Genomic DNA, 25378 nt, shown 5'->3' with positions numbered 1-25378 from the left:
AAGCAAACTTTGGGCTCACGGCACCCATGCAAATGGGGAACAGTTGCATGACTGCAGAATCATACACTAATGCCCTATGCGAACATGTACACAGGTGCATGGATCTCACCATACCCAATAGAACCAAGACCCTCTCCTCCAAAAAAAGGAAGCCAATCTGGTGATTCACTGCCATAAACAAACTCTACAACAGAAGGAGGAAACTGATGTGGAAAAAGGTGAAGTCCCAAGACTGGAAAATCTCCCTTATTAGCCTCAACAAAAAGTTGAGATCCTTCATCAAATCCTCTAAAGCTAGCTATGAAAACAGAATTGCAGCAGATAGTAAAGACAACCACAAGGCCTTCTATAGTTATGTAAAGAATTTGTACGGCAATACCCAGATTTGCTCGGCATTACTGCACAATGCTACCTCCTATACCCAGCCAATGGATATTGCCAATATACTGGCCAACAAATTCAGTGCCAACTTTACCCCTCTCACCCCCACCAAAGGACCAATCACAATACCAGTAGATTGCCAGGCACCCAATATTACTGTTGCACAGGTTAAAACAGCACTGTCCAAGGCCAAGAATACAGCTTCTTTGGGACCTGACAATATCCCTGGCTGTTCTACATGCACTGGCACATCACCTGTGTGCACTGTTCGATCACAGCCTCACCTCAGGCTTTGTCCCTTTAGCAACAGCTTTAGAGTATTTGATGAAGGATGTCAACATTTTGAGACTGATAAGGGAGTTTTTCCAGTCTTGGGCTGCACCTTATTCTGCATCAGTTTCTTCCTTCTGTTGTTGAGTTTGTTTAAGGCAGGGGAGCACCAGATTGGCTTCCTTTTTCTTTGAGGAGAGAATGTAGAGAAGTTTTCCTAAGTTGGCTAGCAAATGCTGGAGATATGACGACATGAAAAGAGGTAATTGGGAAAATGTTTTTTTGCTAATGAAATGAGTGGGTAGATTTAAAAAATCCCCCCTCAGTACTTTGTCAAAAATGTTATGAAGCAAATGGTCGTAAATAAGGAAAATATTCTTTTGATTTGGGTTATAAGATTTGAATTGCCTAGGCATAGTATATGCTTACTAAGTTTAATGCTGTCGGCTGCTAAAGAAGCAATTACTAGAAAATAGAAATTAAAATCTAAACCAGCTGCAACTGAAGTATTGAATATTGTACAGGAGATAAGAGAACTGGAGATGACGGCTTTAGATAAAGAAGGGAGCAAATTACATAGAAATAAACGGAATTTGTGGGAACAAGGATACAAAATAATGCTGAGGGGGAGGAGTGAGTTTTAAGGGGAAGTGAGAATTGAGACATTATGTAATGTTGGAGTAAATAATTAAAAAGAAAGCATGTATGTAGATATTGAAAAATGTGACAGTAGTTTGTTTTATATCTTGTTCTTATGTCATGCCTTAATATGTGATGATTAAATAAATATGCTAAAAGAAACTTTTATGGCAACTGATAACTGTGCCCCATGCTCCATAGTAGTCTCCAGGAAGTCATGATCCAACTCTTGTCTTCTTTCGATCATTATCATCTTACTGTTATTAGAGCTGTGACAGAACCTGTTCGTTCTTGTACTAAATCATAAACTGGGCCATTATCAGCAATGTACAAGCTTTTTCAATGGCCAGAGAGCCCTTGCAAATAAAATCTGTTGTGTCATCATAGTTGCCACAAACTCCAAACATCAAATCATTCCTAAACTTTGAACTCAAACTTAAGCAAATTTCTCCATCATGCTTTATCTTCCAATATAACCAACTTTTCTGTACAACTGTTTTGCTGCTTTGTTCCCTTGGATTGTTTTGTTCATCAACCACTCTTGCAAAGCTGCATCTTGAATTCACTAGAATTCCCCAGATGACTCGGACTGCTTAAGATAGCAATTAAAAGCCTGGAACTTCACTTTTATGTGCTTCACACTTCATCACCTTTCATATTTGCTATTTGCTTTCTATAATGTCATACCCAGTCACCAAAATGGATTGATGCTCAATGTATTAATGAGGTGCCTCCCACAATCCATCTGCTCCTCACACTGTGGAGATCAGACTGCCTGCTCCTTGAAAACATCTGCTGTTGTCTTTCCCCCAGATATGAAGCCATCCTCCTAGAAACAGGAAAATGACTGTTATCACTAATGCCAAAGTTGCACAAATACACTTTAAACATGAAATATTCACTTTTTTCCTGTTTACATTTGACAGTTGGGCTGAATGAAATGACTAGCCTGTTGGAGCACTCACTGTAAGACTTGCTGCCGAATGTTGTTTGTCTTTTCGGCTTTTCCCGGTTGGGGGTCGCCACAGCGGAACTCCAGTCCGCTAATGATTGGCAGTCGATTTTTATGTTGCCGAGTTGCCAGCCCGACGCCCAACCTTCAGCGAAGGCACGCCTATTCACGCATGTCTTTCGGAGTCCACTCGACCGCGGGGAGAACATGCAGACTCCACACAGAAGGCACTCCAGCTGAGAATCGAACAGGAGAACCTCTTGCTGTGAGGTAACAACGCAACCACTGTACCACCATGGAATGACTTGCTGCTAAATGTATGTTGCTTAAATATTGTCCCCTTTATTTAAGGGTCATTTCTTTCCTCTTTGTTTTGTTGGTTTACTTTATTTCAGTGATGCATTATCTCTGCCAGGTTGCATATTAACCCCAGTTGTTCCTCTGCCCCCTTTTATTTGTTTGCTGTCCTTTAGGTGGGCTAATACACTGGTTTCCGTGATTTGTGCCATAGACACTGTAACAGTTTAAAACATTAATAATACATGTATCATTTATTCACATTAATGTTAACTTTTATATCACCAAATATGGTGCTCCTGGAGATATACAGTCCAACATTTTGCATGACTAGCCTGTGAAGTACATGTATTGTAAACTACTTATAATTTTTGAGAATGCTTAGTTAACATAAATATTTATATTTGTTTTTTGAAGATGAAGTGTTATGCAGTATAAATGTGTGAAGTTTTGTGTTTTACATATGACATTCTTTGTAGATAGACAAGCACTTTGATACCTCAAAACTACTACTGTTACTGAATTTATTGGAGGTGCATTTAATTGTTGTATTTTTGCTTATGTTATTATTCTTTCATTGAGGTAAAGGCTAACAAATAGTGGTTTGCTAGACATCTCCTCAGACCTCGTGCATCTTTAGACCCTAATTGAGGGAGTGTGCTTTGGATATGTTTAGTCACAGGGAACTGTCAATGTTCATTTACTCATTTAACCCTTTTATGTTGCAGATGGAGTAGTGCTGGTGGACCCAGATTATTTAAAAGATAGAAAAGGTAAGGTGACCTTTAAACAATACTATGTTTATAACTGTTATTGCTTCTACATTGTTTTGAATGGAGGACTTATTTTTTCTATATATTTCATTGTACTGTTATCCTTCACATCAGATATCATGGAATGGTTGTACCTTTCTGCAATAGAAAAAGCTTCTAGAACTTCAAGACCACAGAAATAGTTGTATCACAGTGGAAGGAAAGTACTGCTGCTATTTCATGTAGTAGTGCATAGTTTTCCCTTGCTGGACACTGAACTCAAGGCATCGTCTGCCATCTCTTTTACTGTTCAGTTATATTTGACTGTGATACTTAGTATGAAGAGGCCAAGACAAAACAGACTTAGGGAATCTAACTTATGCTCGGTAACCTCTCACAAGGCATCTGTAAGAAACTGGAGGAAAAGAGCAAGGTTATGCAGACAGTGAAGCAGCTTTTTTTCACCTTCCTGTTTTCCATTACTGCAGGAATTGCCTTCAAAAACTGTTTATTAAAATGACAGTGCAATGGTCAGCAGGCATAAATGAGAAGTCTGGGCAAGAAGAAGACTTGTCAGAAAAAGTGGAAAGGCAGAACAGGGAAGTAGGTTTCCCCTAAGCAGTTATGACTAGACCTCCTCACCTGCTCCCTGTCTACCTACTCTAAAGACAGTTCATTTTGGAAGCAGATTGAGCAAGTTCCATAAGGCCTAATAAAAGCTATCTCCAGACAGTAGGGTGTTGAACATCACAGTAGAGTGGTACAGTATGAGACAGCCCACCCATTATGGAGAATGTCGTCAGTCCCAGAGCAGCATCTATGTTTTACCTCATCCATTGTAAACCAGCTGCCATATCAAGGGGTGGTCCAAGGCAGGAAGAAAGTAAGTTTACACTCATCTCTTTCTGGTCACCAAAAAAGAAGATCTTAAGTTGTTTTCATTTGCTTTTCAACCTGTGGGACACTGATCCGACTCGGACACATTTTCCAGCATTGGATCCAAGCTCCAAGCTTCTCCCCTACCCATAATGGCCCTGTCTCCCTCCTCTCCTCAGATCTCATTTGCCGCGCATCTAGCATTGTGGTCTGTTGCTCCAGGCTTTTGGTGAGTTTTTTGGTAATTTAATCCTATTCTTTTGACATTTCCTGTCTTCTTTCCACCCTTTCACCTTCCTCTACCCTTGCACTCAGGCGTCCGTTCTTGGCTTTCAAAAAAAAAAAAATGTATCCCATTCCCTCTATTCTCTCACCTTTTACTTTAGGTGTGTGTGTGTGTGTCTGTGTGTTATGTTCATCATGTTACACTGCTGCAGTCATCACACTTGGGTTATCCTGCCATCAGGCGGTCCCGCAGTCGGCCTGAGTTCCAAAGTCTTGGTCCGGCGTCGGTTGCAGTCGCTTCTTCCCTGACGTCTGTGCAACAGGGGTATAAAAGAGGCAGCCGATGCCATTTTCTTCAGTCTTTCTTGCTGCGCGGTGCCCGAAGCAGAAGCAGTTCGCAAGTGCCGGTCGGCCGACTCCTGAGATTTTCAAATCAAATTTCAGACTGAAGTCTTCAATAAAGCTAAGTACCCCGTTGGGGAACCTTTTCTTGCCTCAGACCGATGTCAGAAAAAGTTAATTGCATTTCTTGTGGGAAGCAAATACCTCATAAGGATTTTCATTCTTATTGTATCCCTTGTCTAGGCCCAGACCACGACGTCACAGGTTGTCGGTTTTGTGCTAGGTTTAACAAACGAACTGTTAAACGTCAGTTTGATTTTGCCTGACATTATTTTGGTAGAAAATTTAATTATACCATGCCGTTGGAGCAACCGACAACCGGGATGCATAAAAAGCGCAAAAGATAAGGACAGGCAACCGAGACCCAAACCAGACACCGAGGCCTCTGCTAGGCCAGTCGGCAGTTCTCTGGTCTTCAGTGAGGCGCCTACGCAGCCCCTGACGACCGCTGATTTAGAACCCCAGTCTGCATCCGACTCCCAAGCGGAGATTGCTGGGCCTCCAGACCCTTTATCTTTAGGTCCTTCCGACTCCATGGCTGAAGGGGATTCCAGTGCTGTTGAAAGGCTGTCAGTTGCTGAAGGTGTCTTCAGACTGACTACACTTACTATTAGGTCCTATGCAAAACAGAAAACTCCTTTAAAAGTAAGGAAGCCTGTACAGCAGTCTCCAGTACAAGGCCCCATGCCTAAGAAACAGATGCTTAAGATGGCCGAAGACTTAATTACCCTAATCAGGGGTTCCCATCCCCCACCTGACAAAAGGCCTAGACAGGAGAAGGACTATGCTTCCTCTGACCAGGTCTCCATTACCTCAGATTCTTCAGAGGAACAGGAATACTCTTTTCCCCCTTATGAAGACTCTGATGCTGAAGATTCCATTCCTTCAGCATCTCCCCCAGAAGACTACTCTTTTGGGAAACTTTACATACCATGAGGGAACATTTCCACTGGGAAGGCCAGGATTACTCTGATTCTAAGAAAAGGCTCAAAGAGTTCCTCTTACTACCCCAGCACAGACCCCTTGCTATTCCACCTGTGTTAGACATTGTGGATGATATTTATTCAGAATCTAGCCTTAACCCAGATTCATTACCTCCTGCATCAGCCAAACCAGACAGATACTACAGAATCCCTGACTCACATAAATTCCTATATAAAAGCCCGGTTGCTGACCCAGAAACCATTTCCCAGGGTCCCAAAGGGGTTAAGGCCTCTATTGCTAAAAATCCTGTACCTTCTGAAAGGGATTCTAGAGCACTAGACAGATGGGGAAAGAAAGTATATACCTCAGCTACTCTGGCTATGAGGGCCTTAAATTGCCAGTTTCACATGCTGAAATATCAACAATATTTGATGTCTCAATTAAAACAAAAAATGAGCACACATACAGAGCAGCCTGATTACAAGGAAATGCAAGATTTGTTGCATGCAGCAAAACAAGTGGGAAAACACACTTTGCAATGGGGATTTGATTCATTGGAGGCTTCTTGCAGATCAGCTGTAACAGGGTCGGTCATTCGTAGGCATGCTTGGTTAAAAGAACAAACTTTACCTGATCATATTAAAGCAAAGTTACTGGATGCACCCTTACAGCAAGATGTTTTATTTGGTGTGAAAGCAGAAGAGGTTTTAAAGAAAATGGAGGATAAGGCAAAATCTTATGCAGACTGTCAAGGATTTTTTTTACAGGTTCAACCCCCTTGTTTCAGCAGAAATTGGCCAACCAAAAACTGGTCCTTTCCAACTTCTGACAGACCACAGAGGGGCAAATACAGACGCCCAAGGGGCAGAGGTCAGCCACAAGGCTCTTACAAGCCACGCCAATGGGGTGCCACAACCCAGAAAGGAGGAGAAGACAGGTCTCAAACTATCAGAAGACCATAACAATGACTTACCCCTCAGACTGCCAAGCAAATCACTCTTGGCAGCTCCCTTGGGAGGAAAACTTTCACTTTTTGCAGACAATTGGTACATCATCACAAAAGACAAATGGGTCCTAAATATTGTATCTCAAGGATACAGGTTCCACTTTCACACTTTACCAAGGATAAAGGGAATGCCAAACCTGCCACCAAATCAATGGGCAGAGGCTCAAAGACAAATTACAGCACTCATGGATATGAGAGCCATTGAACAGGTCCCTACACAGGAGCAAGGGAAAGGATTTTACTCAAGACTCTTTCTGATTCCCCGAAAGGACAAAGCATGGAGACCCATTGTGGACCTTTCAATTCTAAACACATACCTGGAAGTACCCAAATTCAAGATGCTCACACTACAGCAACTTCCATGCTGGGCAAGAAGGCTTGGCTAGTAACGTTGGACCTCAAGGAGGCATACCTGCATGTCCCTATCAGACAAAATTGCAGAAGATACCTCCGATTTATAGCAGGTACAACTCATTACCAATTCTCTGCACTGCCCTTTGGCTTATCTACTGCACCCAGGATCTTGACAAAATGCCTGGCACCAGTAATTGCATACTGCAGACAAAGAGGAATTCAAATATATCCATATCTGGATGACTGCCTTATTCAAGCAGAAAGCAAGGACATTCTTTTAAAACATCTGGCGTTTGTAAAAAACCTACTAAGTTGCCTAGGGTACACAGTAAATGAAAAGAAATCAAAACTAGTGCCCTCACAAGACATAATATTCCTGGGTGCCAGCTTAAATACAACGCCCCAGATGGCTTATCTCACGCCAGACAAGCAAGGACAACTGAGTCAATACTTCAAAATGATGGCAACAAAGACCCAACTCCCTGCAAGAAAAATTCTGCAAGCTTTGGAATTCATGGCATCTTGCATTCTACTAATACCATATGCCAAACCTCATATGAGGAAATTACAATGGTACCTGAAAAGCGTATGGACTCAACACAGCCACAGCTTGGAAACAATAATGCTACTCATTCCCTGCCTTCAACTGGAGTTTCTATGGTGGGCTCAGGCATGTCACCTCAACAAGGGTCAGCCTTTCACCTTGCCCACAGCCAGGCAAACAATAGCAACAGATGCATCGGATTACGCCTGGGGAGCACACATGGCAGGACAGTGTATTCAGGGCAAATGGTCTGCAGATCAAATGCATCTCCACATCAATCAAAAAAGAGATGATAGCTGTACAACATGCCCTAACAGCTTCCAAGGGCCTCCTACATCCAGGACAACTTCTAATAGACTGACAACACCACAGTGATGTGGTACCTAAACAAACAAGGGGGCACACATTCCTACCCCCTATGCAGGCAAGCAATGACCTTGTGGAACACAGCACTGACCTACCAAGTTCAATTACTAGCACAATTCCTGCCAGGAAGGAAAAATACATTGGCAGATGAACTAAGCAGAAATATCATGGATCCTCATGAGTGGAAACTAGACCCACAAGTATTCACAATGATAACTCAAAAATGGGGGAGCCCAGACATAGATCTGTTTGCCTCCCCCCAAAACTACCAACTACGAAAGTTTTGCACAAGGACATACCACACACTAGCTTGGAAAGTGGACGCCCTCTCATTCAGTTGGAAAACACTAACAGTGTATGCCTTTCCTCCACTGCCTCTTCTGGCAAAGGTGCTGCTAAAAGCCAGACTAGAGAGGCCACAAATAATACTCATTGCTCCAGACTGGCCACGTCAACACTGGTATCCAATATTAAGGAACACTTCTCTCTACAGCTGTTATGGATGTCATTCTGGAGGCCAGGAGACCCAACACCAGGAAAACCTACTCAGACAAATGGAAAAGATTCTGCGCCTGGAACCAGGCTACAGGGCAAAATCCTCTTGTCCCAAATATTCCTCAGATTCTGCAATATTTGACTGAGTTGTTGCACAAAGGCCTTTCCTTTTCATCTATAATGATCCACGCTTCAGCTATTTCAGCTCATTACAACACGGATCCTCCTATTTTTTTCACATCTATTACTAAGACAGTACCTCAGAGGGGCTAAGAACATAAGACCACCCCGGAGTGCACCAACACCAACTTGGGACCTCAATTTTGTTCCAGAAAAACTTACACTGCCGCCCTTCGAACCAGCTTTTTCAGCTGATTTAAAATTTTTATCATGGAAAACTGCCCTGCTGCTAGCAATAACTTCAGCACGAAGAGTCTCAGAGCTACAGGCCCTAATGGCAGTGGAGCCTTTCATCATTTTTCATCAAGGCAGAGTCTCTTTATGAACTTAATCCTTCCTTTATGCCAAAGGTAGTATCCAGTGTGGCTCTAAACCAAACCATTCATTTACCCACCTTTTATCCAAATCCCCAGAATAAAGGGGAAAAACTCCTACACTCTTTGGACATTCACAGGCAGTTATGTTTCTACTTGGATAAAACAAAGGCTTTCAGAAAATCTGATCAGCTCTTTGTATCCTGTGCTGCAGGATCTCAAGGAAGGCCTATCTCAAAACAGACCATTTCAAAATGGATAGGACATTGTATCCGTTTCTGCTACACTCACCATGGGAAACCTGTCCCTGGTAACATTAGGCCTCATTCCACCAGGGCTACAGCAGCATCAGCAGCCTTCCTCAGAGGAGTACCAACCAAGGATATCTTGGAAGTTGCAACTTGGAGTTCAGTGCACACCTTCACCAAGCACTACCACTTACCTCTATACTCAAAAACCAGAGCTGGCTTTGCCACTGCAGTTTTGCAGGGCCTACTAGCTTCTCCAAACCCTGTTTTAGTACCAACCGCCCAGCCTTAGCTTTGGGATTCAACCCAAGTGTGATGACTGCAGCAGTGTAACACGATGAACAGAGTACAGTTTTGTACCTACCATAAATGTAGATGTTAGAGTGTTCACACTGCTGCAGTCCAGGTTACCCTCCCACCATCCCCTCTTCTTACCTGGGTTTTATCTATATATCCCTCTTTATACAATCTCTATGATGTATTTCTATATGGTGTATTTGCTTACAGCTGTAGCTATTGTTTTCTGCTTATGTAATTTATTTAGGATTATGTATTGCCTTCCTATTTGGGGGCACCTGACATCTGGGGCAAGAAAAACTGAAGAAAATGGCGTCAGCTGCCTCTTTTATACCCCTGTCGCACTGATGTCAGGGAAGAAGCGACCGCAACTGACGCCGGACCAAGACTTTGGAACTCAGGCCGACTGCGGGACCGCCTGATGGCAGGATAACCCAAGTGTGATGACTGCAGCAGTGTGAACACTCGAACATCTACATTTATGGTAGGTACAAAACTGTACTTTTGTGTTTCTGGGTCCTCTGCTTTCTCTACCATGGCTGAGACACCTAAGCTAGGGTTCTGGAAGTGCACAGTGTGTGGCTATAAGCTTTCCCCCCTCTGATGGCCACACTCTGTGCATAGTTTGTTTAGGGGTCCTGCACCTGGATTCCTCCTGTTCGATCTGTGTGGGGTTCAAGGCTCTGGAATGCATGGTGTATATGACTTTCATGATTTCTTAATCAGGTTGCATATAAGGAAGCTCTAGTGGTTCTTAAAGACATCTTGGAACTGGCATTTGGTACTCTTGGATACAGTGCTCCCTGTGGTTATATGCATCTAGAAATTTCATTTGTTAAGTAGACGGCATGCAGAAGCAGAGGCCATTCTCCCAGCCTGAGTCCACCCAGTCCCTGACTGCCAATGCGTTGTATTTTGCCTGGGGTACTCATTCTGGTACTTTTTTGGTTTAGGGATTTTAGTCCCCCATTCCACATTAACCAGATAAATATACTAGGGTTCTCGTAGCCTTCACAGTCTTCAGAGAGCACAGGAAAAAACATGGACAACTTCACAATTAATATAGTACATTTACAAGACAGGAAGGCACAAGGTTGTACCAACTATCCAAATTGGTGAAGTGTCAGCCCAAGCCATTCAGGACTTCAGTATCAGAATGTGTATCCTTTCACAGGCAACAGCACTGTGGACAGATTGATCAACATGAGGAAGGAACTACAAATGGCAACTGAATGAGCGAATTTTCCAGCACCTGACAAGCTAGGTGGAGGCTCATAGAAGTGGATTTATTTGCCTCCCTGATAAATCATTGGCTTCTCCTGGACTGCACAATGTTCTGTAGAAGTAGGGCTCAGAGAATGGATGCACATTAGTGGAGACCCTGATTCCTATAGGCCTTCCTTCTCAGACTGCCAACCCCAATGTGTTGAAGCTGATCTACAGGGAACAGCCTAACGTGATTCTTAATGCCATTTTAGCCCAGGCAACACTGATTTATGATGGTGCCAAGGAACCAGCATATTTTCTGCCACAGAGGGATGAACAGGTTCAGTCACAATGCAAGAAGCCTGGGAAAGTCCAGCCTATAGGACTTGCTGTTCTCCTGGAAAAGTCATAGTCTTAATCCTGTTACAGTTCTTTTTTTAATTTTCCAAATCTTTTGGGTTTCTAATACCATGATGGGAATTGGACCCCATTCCTAAGTCAAAGTACAATTAATGTTCATGAAATTAGTATTGTTTCAATCTTTGATGTCAGCCAGAAGGGCACTTCGCAGCAACCGCAATGTGCCCAGTAAGGACTCCTGTAATTTGTACGGGGTTTTATGGGTTGGTAATGTATCTAAATATTATTGTAGATTCTTTTTTATAAGACCCATTGCTCCTACTACTATTGGAATTGTCTGGATATCTTTCTTCCACATTGCTCTCATTTCTGCCCACAGATCCTGGTATTTTATCACTGTGTTTCTCTGGATTTGTCTGGATATCTTCCTTCCACATTGCTCTCATTTCTGCCCACAGATCCTGGTATTTTATGACTGTGTTTCTCTGTATGCAGGACACTGTAGTCACTAGGTGTGGTGTTTTCAATGATCAATGCTACTTTTGTCTTCTTTTCTTGGACCACTGTATCTGGTTTTCTAGCATCTGTCTTTTGAACTGTTGCTAATGGGTGAACCCATGTGATATAAACTTCATCATTTTCTATGATGCTTTGTGGTTCATGTTTCCAGTGTTTTTCAGCCACTTCACTACCTTAATGTCTACATAATCCCCAGTGCAACAGTCTTGTCACATTATTATGCAAGTGCATTAGCCATTTTTTCTTTCTTGATGGCATGTAGATGTTCATATAAGCGCTTATGCAGTTTCCGGTCAGTTTTCCCTATATAGAAAGCCGGTTATGAAGAACACTAGGCCAGGTAAACCACATGTGTGCTGGCACAGTTGAACCTCCCCTGGATTTTGAACTTTCTCTCTCTGATCGCAAAATAAGTTCCCGCTTTCACGTATTGATCGCAAAATAAGTTACGGTAAGGATCTGCTGATTTCTGTGAAGGAGACAAGGAAACCTAATACAAGGAAATTCTAACTCATAAAATGGAAGAGGTTTTTCCATATGATGCAAGAAAGAGATCAAGGAGCAATTAAAAGCCGATTAGTTTTCAGATCTCTTTAAAATAGTGCTGTATCAGGATATTCATGTTTCTGCTGTATCTGCCCTTTGCTGGATGTACCTTTGACGGGTGACATACTGGTCAAGCAGTTAAGAGGAGTGATTGACTTTTCTATCTCACTTTTGTCCTTGAAGCATTTGAATCTCAGCAGCATCAGTGGTTCTCAGATTTCTGTCTTGGCAGACATTTTCCTTTGTGGCAGGAAAATCTACAAGAAGGATCTCAGAGCTGCAAGCTCTGATATCAAAGTAACTTGTCATGGTCTTTCAGAATGATAGGGTCTCCTTCAGAACAAATCCTACCTTCATGTCAAAAGTAGTTTCAGGAATGTCCATTAACCAGGCTATCCAGTAATTTTTTTTCCAAAACCCAGAAGAAAGGCAAAATAATCCTGCATCTTCTGGATGTCCACAGGTAGTTAGACTATGACCTGTGCAGGATAAAATCCATGTGATGTACAGACTAGTTGTATATTACCTTTGCTCAGGATAAGGAGGATAAACAGTTACAGTGCAGTTGCTTTCCAACTGACTAGCAAACTGTATATTATTTTGCTGTAAAAAGAGGGAAGACCTTTCTATGAATGCTTAAGTTTGCATTTTTTCAGAGTAGTCTCCACTTCAACAACATTTTTTATGCAAGTGTTAGCCCAGATCATTTGTGAGACAGCCATCTGATCATCGGTTCACACTTAATTGAAACCCTATAAATTGGGTACACAGTTCAGGTGTAGGGTGGAGTTTGGATTGACAAGTCTTTCTGGGTGTTCTCTGCAGGAGCACCTTGGGATAATTGCACATCTCCACTTCCTGGATGAGGGGAGATGTACAAGGAGTCTGTTTCCTATATGTGAGTTCTGCTACTTAATTCTACTGCAGTGGTGGTTCATATGAAGAACATGGTGCAGTTGTGAGACAACTAAGCATAATGGTAAATGTTCGAGTAGGGTCATTGCTGCAGTACAAATTTCCACACCATCTTCCCCTGCATGGTGACCCGTTTTCAGTCACTAGCCCTTCATGGTGGGAAACTACAAGGATTACTTTAAAATTTAGTAAAAAGCTGACTCCTACACACAGGACATGACCCGAATAGGGTTTACTGGCAAAAGAAGAAAAGATGGCACAGGCTGGCATCTGATTTTATGTGGAATGCCATCCACTTGGCATTGTAAACATTGGGTCTAGGTGATTTGATCAAACAAAACTGCTATGCACGTGGGTTCTGCACAGCCAGGAGAGCTCAAGTAACAAACACAAATGGCCAGCAGTAAAAGTAATTCAGAGTATGAATGAAAACACCCAAAATGAGTGTAAGACGAAAAACTTTAATAGACACAGACCGGTTTCGGCACCCCAGTGCCGCCTTCAGTGTGGGAAAAATAGACATACAAACGCCTGTGAAACATCCATTTTTAAATATAACCTCCACCAATAGGAACCTTGGTATGTTCCTACAGACTAATGCATAAACATGAACTCATAAATAATGTAAAAGTAAAAAAATAATAAAATAAAAAATGAATAATAAATTATGAATACATATAATATGAAGGTGATATAGTTGGCTACTAAATATAATGATCTAAACCAGGGTAAATTAAGTTTGGCTAAAGTCCATATGCTACCAAACATCATTAACATATTGGGGAACAAGAATAAATTTGACCCATAAGTCCAACAAATGTAATTAAATATGAGTAGTCACCTAATATATAATGTTATTCATACAAATAAAGGCACAATCTGGAACCAAATTCAAAAATCATAAGGCTGATAATGACCAAAAATCTAAGGAAGCATCATAACATGCCTTTATTCATAAAAAATATATTTATAAGTGGTCATTCAGACCTGGTGGAAATAACGCACCCAACGTGATGATCCAATATCAATGGACATATTATTTGTGACTGAGTTCGCATTGTGAATTTGGGCTACTTTTTTCTTAACAGGGTTTATTGCGAAGGCGGCATTTTTTAAGCGTTTCGCTGGATTTGGGCCTATTCATTTTTATCATTGTTTATGGGACTGATGCAGAAGTCGCATTTTCTTGGACATTGACAGTAAGGTTTTGTATCATCCTTTATATTGAGAGAACAGTGATTATTATTTCTTGTTCCATTGAGTGGAAGTTTTGGTGGACATTATACACTCGTCGCTTGCCTTTTTGGACCTCGGATGGCATTAATCATCATAATTATTCCATCTGGTGACTTCTGTGGGACATTTGTGGTACTGTTATAAATTTAACCAATAACGGAGTATTTTTACAATTTTTACATCCACATATGGTGTGATTGTATTTGGTTCACCTTTATTGGTCCTTGACTCTGGGACACTATTTATGCATTGTTTCTTCATGGACACGTATTTTTATTTTTTAATCCTAATATTTTGCCATCAATACATAGGATTATTGCATAACTGAGAAAATGGATTTTTGGAGCATAAGTTTTCTGTTAATCATTTAATGTGAATTATCACAAGCTTTAAACATATTTTTGGGTTTCCATTGCTTTATATTTAAATTTTGGGAACTAGGCCATGGGGCTAACATATACCATTCTTACAGCATAGGTGTTAGTTTGGTAAATCAGAATACTATGTGCCCGATGCCCTGTTGTTGATACCATTTTTTGGTTTCATTGTGGTTAAACCTACCATTATATGGGGGTTTTGGTCACAAAATTCGGCAAAATATTGGTAGTTTACACATATTTTATGTATATTTTTTTATAGATTTAAGGAATCATATACTGCTGAATTTCAACCTGGCCGGATATAGGTCTGATTTATTCATATATATTTTTTATGGTACATATCCCGGTCATAGTCCAAATCACATTGCAATTTCTGGGTTAACAGTATATGTTCCATTTAAGCTAGTTTTTTGTATTTTATTTATGTCTATGAGTGTTTAGTTTTACCGTATTGGTATATTGTGCAGAATTGTGTATTTCCTTTATTGGCTCAGAGTGGGTTTTTTCCTATGGGTCTATTATAACGTAGGCACTGCATATAGTTATCTAAATGCCTTTGGTTGCATTCATATTTGGATGTTTCATTTATTAGTCCATTGTTGTTTTATATGCATTGTATCAACTTTGCCCCAGGTTTTGGCATACTTCAGCCATTTATAATATGTGTTTATTATACAAGTCAATGCAGTATTGAACGTACTCTCTCTTTTCCAAGGTTTGGATTATTATACGTTAATACAGAGTTCTTGTGATTCCCTGACTAGCATCCACTGATTCTGCTGTCCATTATAACCATATTGGCTTATATTTGTTCTGAACATTTCTCTGGTTTGTGGCTTTGCCAGTCCAATTATCTCACAGGGTCACCACACATTCACAGCATGGATCTGGAAAATATACTCTCCGGATTATGTGCCGATCGGGAGGACATAGGTGTATTTGGCATCAAGTCCTCGCCAGGCAATAATCCTAATGACCAAGGACAACAAATACCTCCAGATTGTGATTTTGCATTTCACTCCTTGACTAAGGGCCTAAAGAATCTTAGGTCAAACATTTGGCATTTGAGATTATTTCGGGCCTATGCAAACCAGAATATTGCCCCTAGGGGCCTTAGGATTCGGTTACAACCTCTGGTCGGTCGACTGATTGGAAGGAAGCTTTACAGACAGGATCCATGTTATTTGTGAATGTACTATTACAATATTATGAGAGAATGGTGGACATCAATATACAGGAGGTTAAAACATTATGTTCAGATTGCAAGAAATTTGAGTTGCATCCCAATTTTCAGGACTGTCTTAAAAAGCTGTCCCATGAACTGACCAACCATGAGAAAATAACTAAAGAAAGGAAGATTAAAAAATTTAATCGGGATTCTATGGACTATCAGAGGGGTCGCCCCTTTGAGTCCAGTAGGACAGTCAGATTTGCGGATGCTAGTCAGGGACCATCATTGCTTCGATCCAAAAAAAGACCACGGTCTATCTTGAAAAATAGAGAGAGGTCCAATACTAGCACGTCAGGGGAGGATTCCTTTCCTACTGACAATGACAGCACTGATAACAAGGTTTCCCCACACAGAAAGAAATCGAATAGGAACATCCCTTTAGAAATGGCCCCAGGCGTCGTGGTGGACGCAAGCACAAGAATAGATACAAGACACAATTCATTGGAGGGACTGATCCAGAACTTCCTAACATAGTTCATAATGAATGCCTAAATGTTTTAAATCTGTCCAATGTAACATTGTCTCCTGACCAACAACAACTTCTGAATAAAGGACTTAGTTTTGTTCCTGGGTTTTTTTCCCAATGAATATCATATTGTCATGGATGTTATAATCTTTTGCCGCAATTTGAAATTGTTTTTCGCCGACAGAGAATCTCAAAGATCTAATTAATTTAGATTTAATAAATCTGATTTTCAGTCCCCCATGAACAAACATGTCTCGATATTTATGCAATCAGTACTTAGAGACTTACATTTCCAACATACAGAATACACTATGTTAGGACACAACCTCTCCTCACAAGAAATTATGGCCCTACAACAGTTATGCAGTAATCATGATATTACGATTATACCTGCTGACAAGGGTGTAGCGGTGGTAGTTTTGAACACGAGCCATTATCTTAATGAAGGTCAATCCCAATTGTCCGACACTAAATGTTATATGCATATGGCTATAGACCCCACTCCAAATTTCAAGAAGGAAATTGATTCATTTTTGCATCTAGCTTTGGAAGAAGGGATAATTATTGAGAATTGTGTCCTACAACTCACGGTCAAGGACCCGCGCAAACAAATTTTATATTTATTACCAAAAATTCACAAGTCTCTAACCAAACCTCCTGGCAGGCCAATAGTTTTGGGAATAGGTTCTTTAACTGAACCTTTATCTGCATTTTTAACTCAATATCTTAAACCACTTTTGGCTTTTGTCAGGGCAAGACTGCAAGATACCACACAATTCCTCAACATTATTCAAGACACACAACTGGAGCCTGGCTGGTTCATGTGTTCTTTGGATGTCAAAGCATGATATACCAGCATTCCGCATTGGGCGGGACTACAAGCACTACAGTATTGGTTGGATAGAGCAGATTTACATTCACCGGGGTTTAATACGTTGCTCGTGTATGACGGAACATGTTTTGACAAAAAATGTCTTCTATTTTCAGGGACAATGTTATTGGCAGCTCCAGGGCACGGCTATGGGAGCATCCTTTGCTCCCATTTATGCCGATTTATTCATGGCATTTTTTTGAGGAATGCATGATATATGACCAGTCACATAACATCTGTTTAGTAGAAATTGACATATGGCGTAGATACTTAGATGATTGTCGGATGGTGTGGTGTGCAGATGCTGGATATCTACAAGAATTTGTAGATTATCTTAACCACAACATTTGGGGTATTGAGTTTACGGTAACTTTTGATTTAGAATCTATCAATTTTTTGGATGTTACTGTTTCTAGAAATAGTGATCATACCCTAAGTGCTAGAGTATTTCGTAAATATCCTCAATATAATACTCTACTACATGCTTCCAGCATGCATCCACGCCACACCATCCAAAATATTCCTAAGTCTCAATTTATGCATATCAAACGCCTTAGTTCTACTCAACCGGATTATGACGGGCTGGTATAAATTTATTTCAGAGATTTGTACAGAGAGGATACAGACATCAGGATATTTCTCGGGCATGGGATTGGTCCAACCTAATGGACAGGAACACCCTACCACAATATAGGACACGGGTTGGGGATGTTTCTGAGCATACTATTAGGTTTGTTACTTCTTATGGCAGGAATTTTAATGCCATTAGGGGCACTATAAATAGACATTGGAATATCCTTTTGGCTAATGATTATTTAAGAACCATCTTGGGTCCAGCCTGTCAGTTTTCCTACCGTAGAGGTAAAACCCTTGGGTCGTTGTTTTCTCATTTTAAACGCATTGAAAGTGGCGGAGCAATTTATAAACAGTTAACTATTTCTGGGGATGAATTATTGGGCACGTTCCCCTGTGGCCATTGCAGTTCATGTAAACAGATTAATAAATCAAAACAATTCTCCAGTCGCAATACCAGTAAAGTATTTGATTGCAAAACCTTTGGTAACTGTAGCAGAAACTGGATGGTCTACTTAGCTAGTTGTCATTGTTCAGCCTTTTATGTAGGCCAAACTTCGAGACCACTCAGAACTCGCATTAATGAACACCGAAGTGACATTAAGAACAGGAAAGATGCCAATGCACTTTATCGTCACGTACTTAAACATCAGCATGCACAGTTTTTGTTTATGGTCATTGACAGGATAATTGGGGATAGAAGTAATTCCCCAAGGATGGCATACCATATTAAATCATAAGGACAGATATTGGATCATCACGTTGGGTGCGTTATTTCCACCAGGTCTTAATGACCACTTATAAATATATTTTTTTATGAATAAGGGCATGTTATGATGCTTCCTTAGATTTTTGGTCATTATCAGCCTTATGATTTTTGAATTTGGTTCCAGATTGTGCCTTTATTTGTATGAATAACATTATATATTAGATGACTATTCATATTTAATTACATTTGTTGGACTTATGGGTCAAATTTATTCTTGTTCCACAATATGTTAACAATAATGTTTGGTAGCATATGAACTTTAGCCAAACTTACTTTACCCTGGTTTAAATCATTATATTTAGTAGCCAACTATATCACCTTCATATTATATGTATTCATAATTTATTATTCATTTTTTATTTTTTATTTTATTATTTTTTACTTTTACATTATTTATGAGTTCATGTTTATGCATTAGTCTGTAGGAACATACCAAGGTTCCTATTGGTGGAGGTTATATTTAAATATGGATGTTTCACAGGCGTTTGTATGTCTATTTTTCCCACACTGAAGAAGGCACTGGGGTGCCGAAACCGGTCTGTGTCTATTAAAGTTTTTCGTCTTACACTCGTTTTGGGTGTTTTCATTCATACTCTGAATTACTTTTACTGCTGGCCATTTGTGTTTGTTACTCTAGGTGATTTGATCCCATTGTTGTGACACTGAATCCATCTGTCCACAACCCCTTTTTCCCATTTTTGCACATGGGGTTAGGGTTTCACTTAAACAGTGAAAATTATATAGAGTCAGTATTCACACTGCCATTTGGCTAGCTGTGCTGCAGTTCTTTATACTACACGTGTGCACATGACCCCATGTAAAAAATAGGAGTGATGATGGTGATAGGCATAAGTCTTCATGTGGGGTGTCAGCCTATACTCTTGTATAAGCAGAGCTGTGGGAAGTTGGACCAGTCAGGCAGTCATCGGACTCTGGCTGATTTCCATCTGCAATGAATTCTAGTGCAGCAATGATCCTTCTCTGCTTTCTACTGTTACGCTCTGTTCTCACATAACTGTACTTTTCTTGATAGCTCCTCATGTTTTATTTGCTTGTCAGAACATCCATCCTTGTATGGCAAGCAGTCCACTTGTGTCAAGCAGCTGGATTCCTGTTCATTCCTGTTGCTGTTGGATCATTCTCTGTGACTCACCCCTAAAACCAGATTCTCACAGGTAGTATGAGAATCAGTGTAATGTGATTTGGAATTTACTACCTCACATCTGGTCTACCTCCAACCTATCTATTTTGACTTCATTATTAAAATCTTTCTTGTCAGGTAAGGAAAAAGACTGCCACTTTCAAGTACAGAACACCTCCTGTTGACTGCTTATCATTGTACTTTGGTAATTTTACATGGAAAGAACTGTTTGTGTATGTTTTATATTGACATCATTCACTTGTGTTCTTTACTTTGTATTGCTTGTCAATAATTTTGTGGCAGTACTTTCCCAAGGTTATATTGAGAAGAGGTCCAGTTGGATCAGCACACTATTTTTGTTGACAAAAACGGTGCATCGTGTCTTATAGCATATTGTAGTGGTCATGTGTTCCACAAGTGTGTGGCAGTAACTTCTGTGAATAAAAAAGGAATATGTAGCAATCATATTGAGTCTCTGCAACTTTGTAGAGTGCTTGGAAAATGAAGGGCATACCTTGTTATCGAAATTGGCAAGATTTGCAACAGGTTAAACATGGAGAGAGTTTGGATGTGCCTGGGAAGGTGATGAGAATAGTCTGTCTTTGGGAAAGGATTGATCAGATGACTGTGCATGGACCCTTTTAAGGTGTATGACATTGTAGAGGAGCAATTGCTATAACTTGTCTGAACTTTGGGGTGAGAGAAGGTTAACAGTGGATGAAGCTTCTATTTGCATAGAGACAGCTGATAATGATGACGTAAGGCATTGTTAGTGGCTGTGCAAACTGAATGCATTTTCACAACTTTTTTATGATGTCAGAGAGTACTGCACCATTACTGTAACAGTTTAGAGTAAATTTTATTGCCATGGGATGACATTCCATGCTTATAAGGTATTACATCCTTATTGCAGAAGTATATAGAAGAACCCCCCCCGTGAACTGAGAGAGAAATTAGTTTATTTCAAGTTATAAATTGAAACGTGCTCCTTGAAAGTGTTGTCAGTTGGGCAGATATTTAATGTTTTATAGGGCAATTTACTTACAAATTTACAGCATTTAAGTCCTTACAGAACATGTAAATCTAGCAACCACTGCTTGTAAAGAGCTGTGTCACATATTCTAACAGTGCACACAACAGCAATAAGTTAGCAAAAAACGGTGCTAATGTAACAATATAATGTGATAATATACTGCTGTGAATGTATCCTATACCTGAAATTGGGGAAAAAATGAAAAAAAAAAAGCACAGCTAAATAGTTATTTTAATGTGGCAGGCCAGATAGCAAATAAAAAAGGCAATAGTCTGAAGATAGTCTCATTACAGTGGCTATACTCTATGCATTTTCTTCCTAACAGTGTGGGTAACTTTGACGTGTGCATTTCGCTATGGTCGAGAAGATTTGGATGTTTTGGGGCTATCCTTCCGAAAAGATCTCTACATTGCTACATTTCAAGCTTTCCCCCCACTGCCTGAGGAAAAGAAACCCTTGACACGGCTACAGGAACGACTGGTGAAAAAGCTTGGTGAACATGCCTACCCGTTTTTCTTCACGGTAAGCAGTTTTTCAGGGAAAACTGTAGGTTTTCCTTCTATTATGGATTAAATGAGAGAAGTTAATATGCTGGGGATTCAGAGATCTGTGATCACCAGGACTATGCTGTATTTGAGTCCTTGGAATTTCATGAGCCGTGAAAGGTAGGAAATTATCATGCCTAAAATTCTGTTGGAGGTGCAGCTTATTGGTACTGAGAGAAGATATATCTAGCATACAGATATTTTTGGGAATTTGGAATGCTGTGTGAATAGCATCTAGGCAGCTCCCTAAGGTGCATTCATAGTAGATTGTTTGCATCCCAGAGTATGGATTACAATATGTAGAATTGTGCATTTTGGCTGCCAGTGCTGTAATCCTTGTAAAACTGGGCCATTAAGAGAGTTCAAATCAATACCGTCTATTTCTATATAGTGAATCCCTACTCTTTAAACAACAGGTGCAGCCGTTTTCTGTGAAACATCAGAAAAGTGTTCTCTAAGGCCAGTGAGCCAACTTCCACTTTACGATGGAGGTAGTACAGGACAGGGAAAGGACTGCTGAAGTAGTGCAGGTTTAGCACCTAAAATACAGGAAGCGAGTAGGAGCATTGTGGCTGCTACCTTGTTTTTTAAAGGGGAGGTAATCTACATTTTCTGAGAGGCAAAGATTTGAAAAAAAAAAAGCTATGCATGAAAGTGTAAATAAGAATTAACATGTTGAGGATGTACTTTGTTCATAAATATGGGGTGTTCCAGAAATGCTTAGCACCAACACAGTGTTGACATCTGTCTGCAGTTTTGTCAGTAGACTAACCCAGATGGCCTTTGCTTGTCACCGGTATCTTCATTCAGCAGAGTGTCTCACAGTTTTGGAGTTGTATATCAACTTCCAAAATGCAGCCTCGTGCATCCTAAGTAAACCACCCCCTCAACCCTGAGTGGTGCAGGATTTTGGATAGCATACCATTTCAGCATTACAGCAGATACTGAAGTGACAGGTATGAGGGGAAAAAAGCCAATTTGTCACCCCAGAGAACATGAAAAACAAAAGACGTTTAAAAACGTTGTAAGCTAAAGCCAATGTAAATGTGCTGAAAAATTTTTAGGACACCTCATTTCACAAAATACATGTACACATCTTAAAATGGGTTAGGCCAAGTGGTGTATACCTAACAGTGTCACCTTTTTTGTAATTATTCATGTGAGGGATTTGAGTAGAATTTAACTTTTTTCCACTTAGTAATGATTACATTATGATGAGTTTAGTTGTGTGTTTTGGTTTGATGTTGACATGTATGTCACTGACAGTTGTGTACTCAGTCATACCAGTAGAACAGCTGTAATTTTCCTAAGCTTTTTGCCAGGCTGAGTAGTTGTGTCTGGATTGAGAAAATTTTATCTCCTTCCATGTCTTTTTCTAAAGGATCTACTGAGGCCATTAAACCATATAAAATTTCATAAAATCCCCACACTGATATATTCACCCTTAAAATGTTATTTGGTTATGGGATGAGTGAGGACACATCCTTTGCTTCATTCTGAAGTGATCTTTCTCACTTGCTGATATTAAGTGAAATGTGTATTAACGTGTATACCAATGGTGGACTGGGTTTATATAGATGCACGAAAGAGTGTTTTGGATGTCTGTAGGGTGGGGTATGAATGTAAGCAGTTTCTATATATATGTTGATATACAACTCCAAAACTGTGAGACACTCTGTTTCTTAGAAGACATTTGATGGACTCCACACAGTCCTGTAGGTGTGCAATACAGTGAAAAATACCTCAAGCCCTGCCACAGTGGCAGCAGATGTGCAGTTTGGCCTTAGATATCTGTCTTCACCCTTTGCCCTACTGTGAAAAACTCCAAACTGTTCTTAAACCAGGGGTCAGATGAAGGTCTGTATCTCATCACTTGGTATTGCTTTGTCACAAGGTGGAGACAACTCATTTGCACCAAGTAGGAGTTCTCGTCTGTAAAAATGAGGTGCCTCACCCCCTACCTTGATCAGGACAGCAGAAAATGAATATGAACAAAGTGCCCTCCCCCAACTCCGATCCCCATAATCTGCTGAATCTCAGCTGAAGCTGTCATGACTCATTTCCACTTTCTGTTGTCCTCTGTTTTTGTAAGACTCTAATCCATGTTGCCAGATCTTTTTTTTTTTTAATTTAGACTCTGGACTTGCTCCTCCAATGAGCTGTGCCATGTCATTAAAATTGGGATACTACTGGAAACCTTTTGCAGGCAATTGAGCACCATCAGGGCTACAGAGGATTTTTTTTTCCATTTTCTGTGTTTGAGTAGTGCAAACTATGAAGAATAACAGTTTTTTTTTTTCTTAGATTCCTCAGAATTTACCATGTTCTGTGACCTTACAGCCTGGGCCAGAGGATACAGGAAAGGTAAAGTAATTATATTGCAGTGTAATTCTCACATATATGTGCAAGTACCCATAACCCACATATGCACACATTTTTATGACCCAAAATCTAGAATGGTGCATTTTATAGCAACTTTCATTTTAACTTATTTCCTATATTATGCAACAGTTCTTTCTCCAGTGTTGTCTTTGAACATTTCAGTCATGTTGTCTGAAGCTTGAAGTCTGATGCTACATCCTCCATATGTGTTAACCTCAGCTAGTGCTGAAGTGATCCTAAATATAATGATTCCAGCAAAGATGCAAAACTGAGCTGTATTATGGCAAATTCAGGGAAAAAAATTCATCTGTATATGTTTTAGAGCTGCCAGTCTTAAAAATGTTACTTTTTGATACATAGTACAGCTGTACTTAAATTATGGCCTAAAATCTTTAAGTTGAATTTAACATGAGAAGGATTTTAATCTGCCTGCAGTTTTATGTTAATTCTTATATTTTATCCTTCTATTTTAGCTGTTTACAGCAGTTGCTGAAATTGACCCGTGCATGGGTGAACCTGTTAGCACATGTAATCTGCTGCTGAAACAAGGTCTCTCTAGTGTATCTGGTGTCCTGTAGCATTTAGTTCTGTTTTCTGCATTTGTTTGCTTTCTAGAGGAGCCTTGCAAATTGTATCCTTGGAGGGCTGGTACTTGTTTATTGTCATGGGTCTCTGATGATGAAGATAATTAAACCCCTGACTGTGACCCAGGCAACCAGAATTCAGCTAATGTCTTAGGCTGTGGAAGAGCCCCGGGGAGGGGTTAGGTAACCAGTACTAATTTGCTCATCATGGTGAGAGGGAAGAATTATGGCTTGCTAAACTGCTGACCCCAACAGGAGTATTGAGGAATTGAAACAGCAGCAGATGGTTTAATGAATCTACATGCTTCTTGTAGGCCAGAGAAGTGGTCAGGTGTGTGGATTCATGTATGGAGCCTTGCTAGAATAACAGTGTATATGGAGAGCAACTGGATGCATATAAAGGGGATGATACTTGGGAGAGGGTGGCCATTGTGAACATGAGATGGCCAGCTTTCCTAATTTACAGTAGTCTTCCAGTGGTGCGAACAAATTTATGAGGCTGTCCCCTCAAGCAAGGAATGATGGGACCTTAGGGCTTTCATCCATTGTGGAATGAATGGGTTTCACTTTGGTCTCTGCAGGAGGGACAGATGGGTTGATTAGGATTTAGAAGATGCACCTGACTGTGATTGTGCAAGGGAGTTAAAAAAAATAAAATAAATTATTTGCTTGCTAACAGTGACCTACTTAGAGCGAGCGGGAGTAAAGACCCAGAAATAAAATCAGTTGACCTGGGGGGGTGGGGGGGGGGGTAATAAAGACCCAGAACTATATCCAGTGGCATTGCACATAGGTGTATGTGTATTTGAAGCTGATAATGTCTACTGATACTAGTAAAGCATTGTATTTTGTTATCCACATTCTGTGATGATGATGATGATGATGATGCTCTTGTTTGCAATGTTTAAGCTTCAGTTCTGTACATATGCTACTTTTATCTTTTTCTCTAAACACCTTGTGTCATTAGAGTTCCCAACTGATAGTCTTAGAAACCTTGTGGCCATGGAAACCATTCCCTTCTCAGCTGACTAATCTTTCCTCAAAATGGTGCCACTTGATATTCTTTAAACTAAGTCTAATTCACCTAAGTGCAGCCATT

At 40.3% G+C, this 25378-nt stretch overlaps 1 protein-coding gene across 1 annotated transcript in view; it reads left to right on the top strand.

The window, feature by feature from the left end:
• The window catches only part of ARRB2 (arrestin beta 2), a 530032-nt gene that overhangs the window by 289154 nt on the left and 215500 nt on the right, over positions 1-25378 (top strand). Inside the window, exons 3-5 of the mRNA XM_044076297.1 lie at positions 3268-3312; positions 21094-21290; positions 23618-23677. Coding sequence (XP_043932232.1) covers positions 3268-3312; positions 21094-21290; positions 23618-23677 — 302 coding nt within the window. The remainder of the gene's footprint in view (positions 1-3267; positions 3313-21093; positions 21291-23617; positions 23678-25378) is intronic.

Source organism: Protopterus annectens, chromosome 7.part0, assembly GCF_019279795.1.
Source record: "Protopterus annectens isolate FY-2018-M chromosome 7.part0, PAN1.0, whole genome shotgun sequence".
NCBI lineage: Eukaryota > Metazoa > Chordata > Ceratodontiformes > Protopteridae > Protopterus > Protopterus annectens.
Note: the sequence above shows the minus strand (reverse complement) of the source record. Positions and strands in the feature narration are given on the sequence as shown.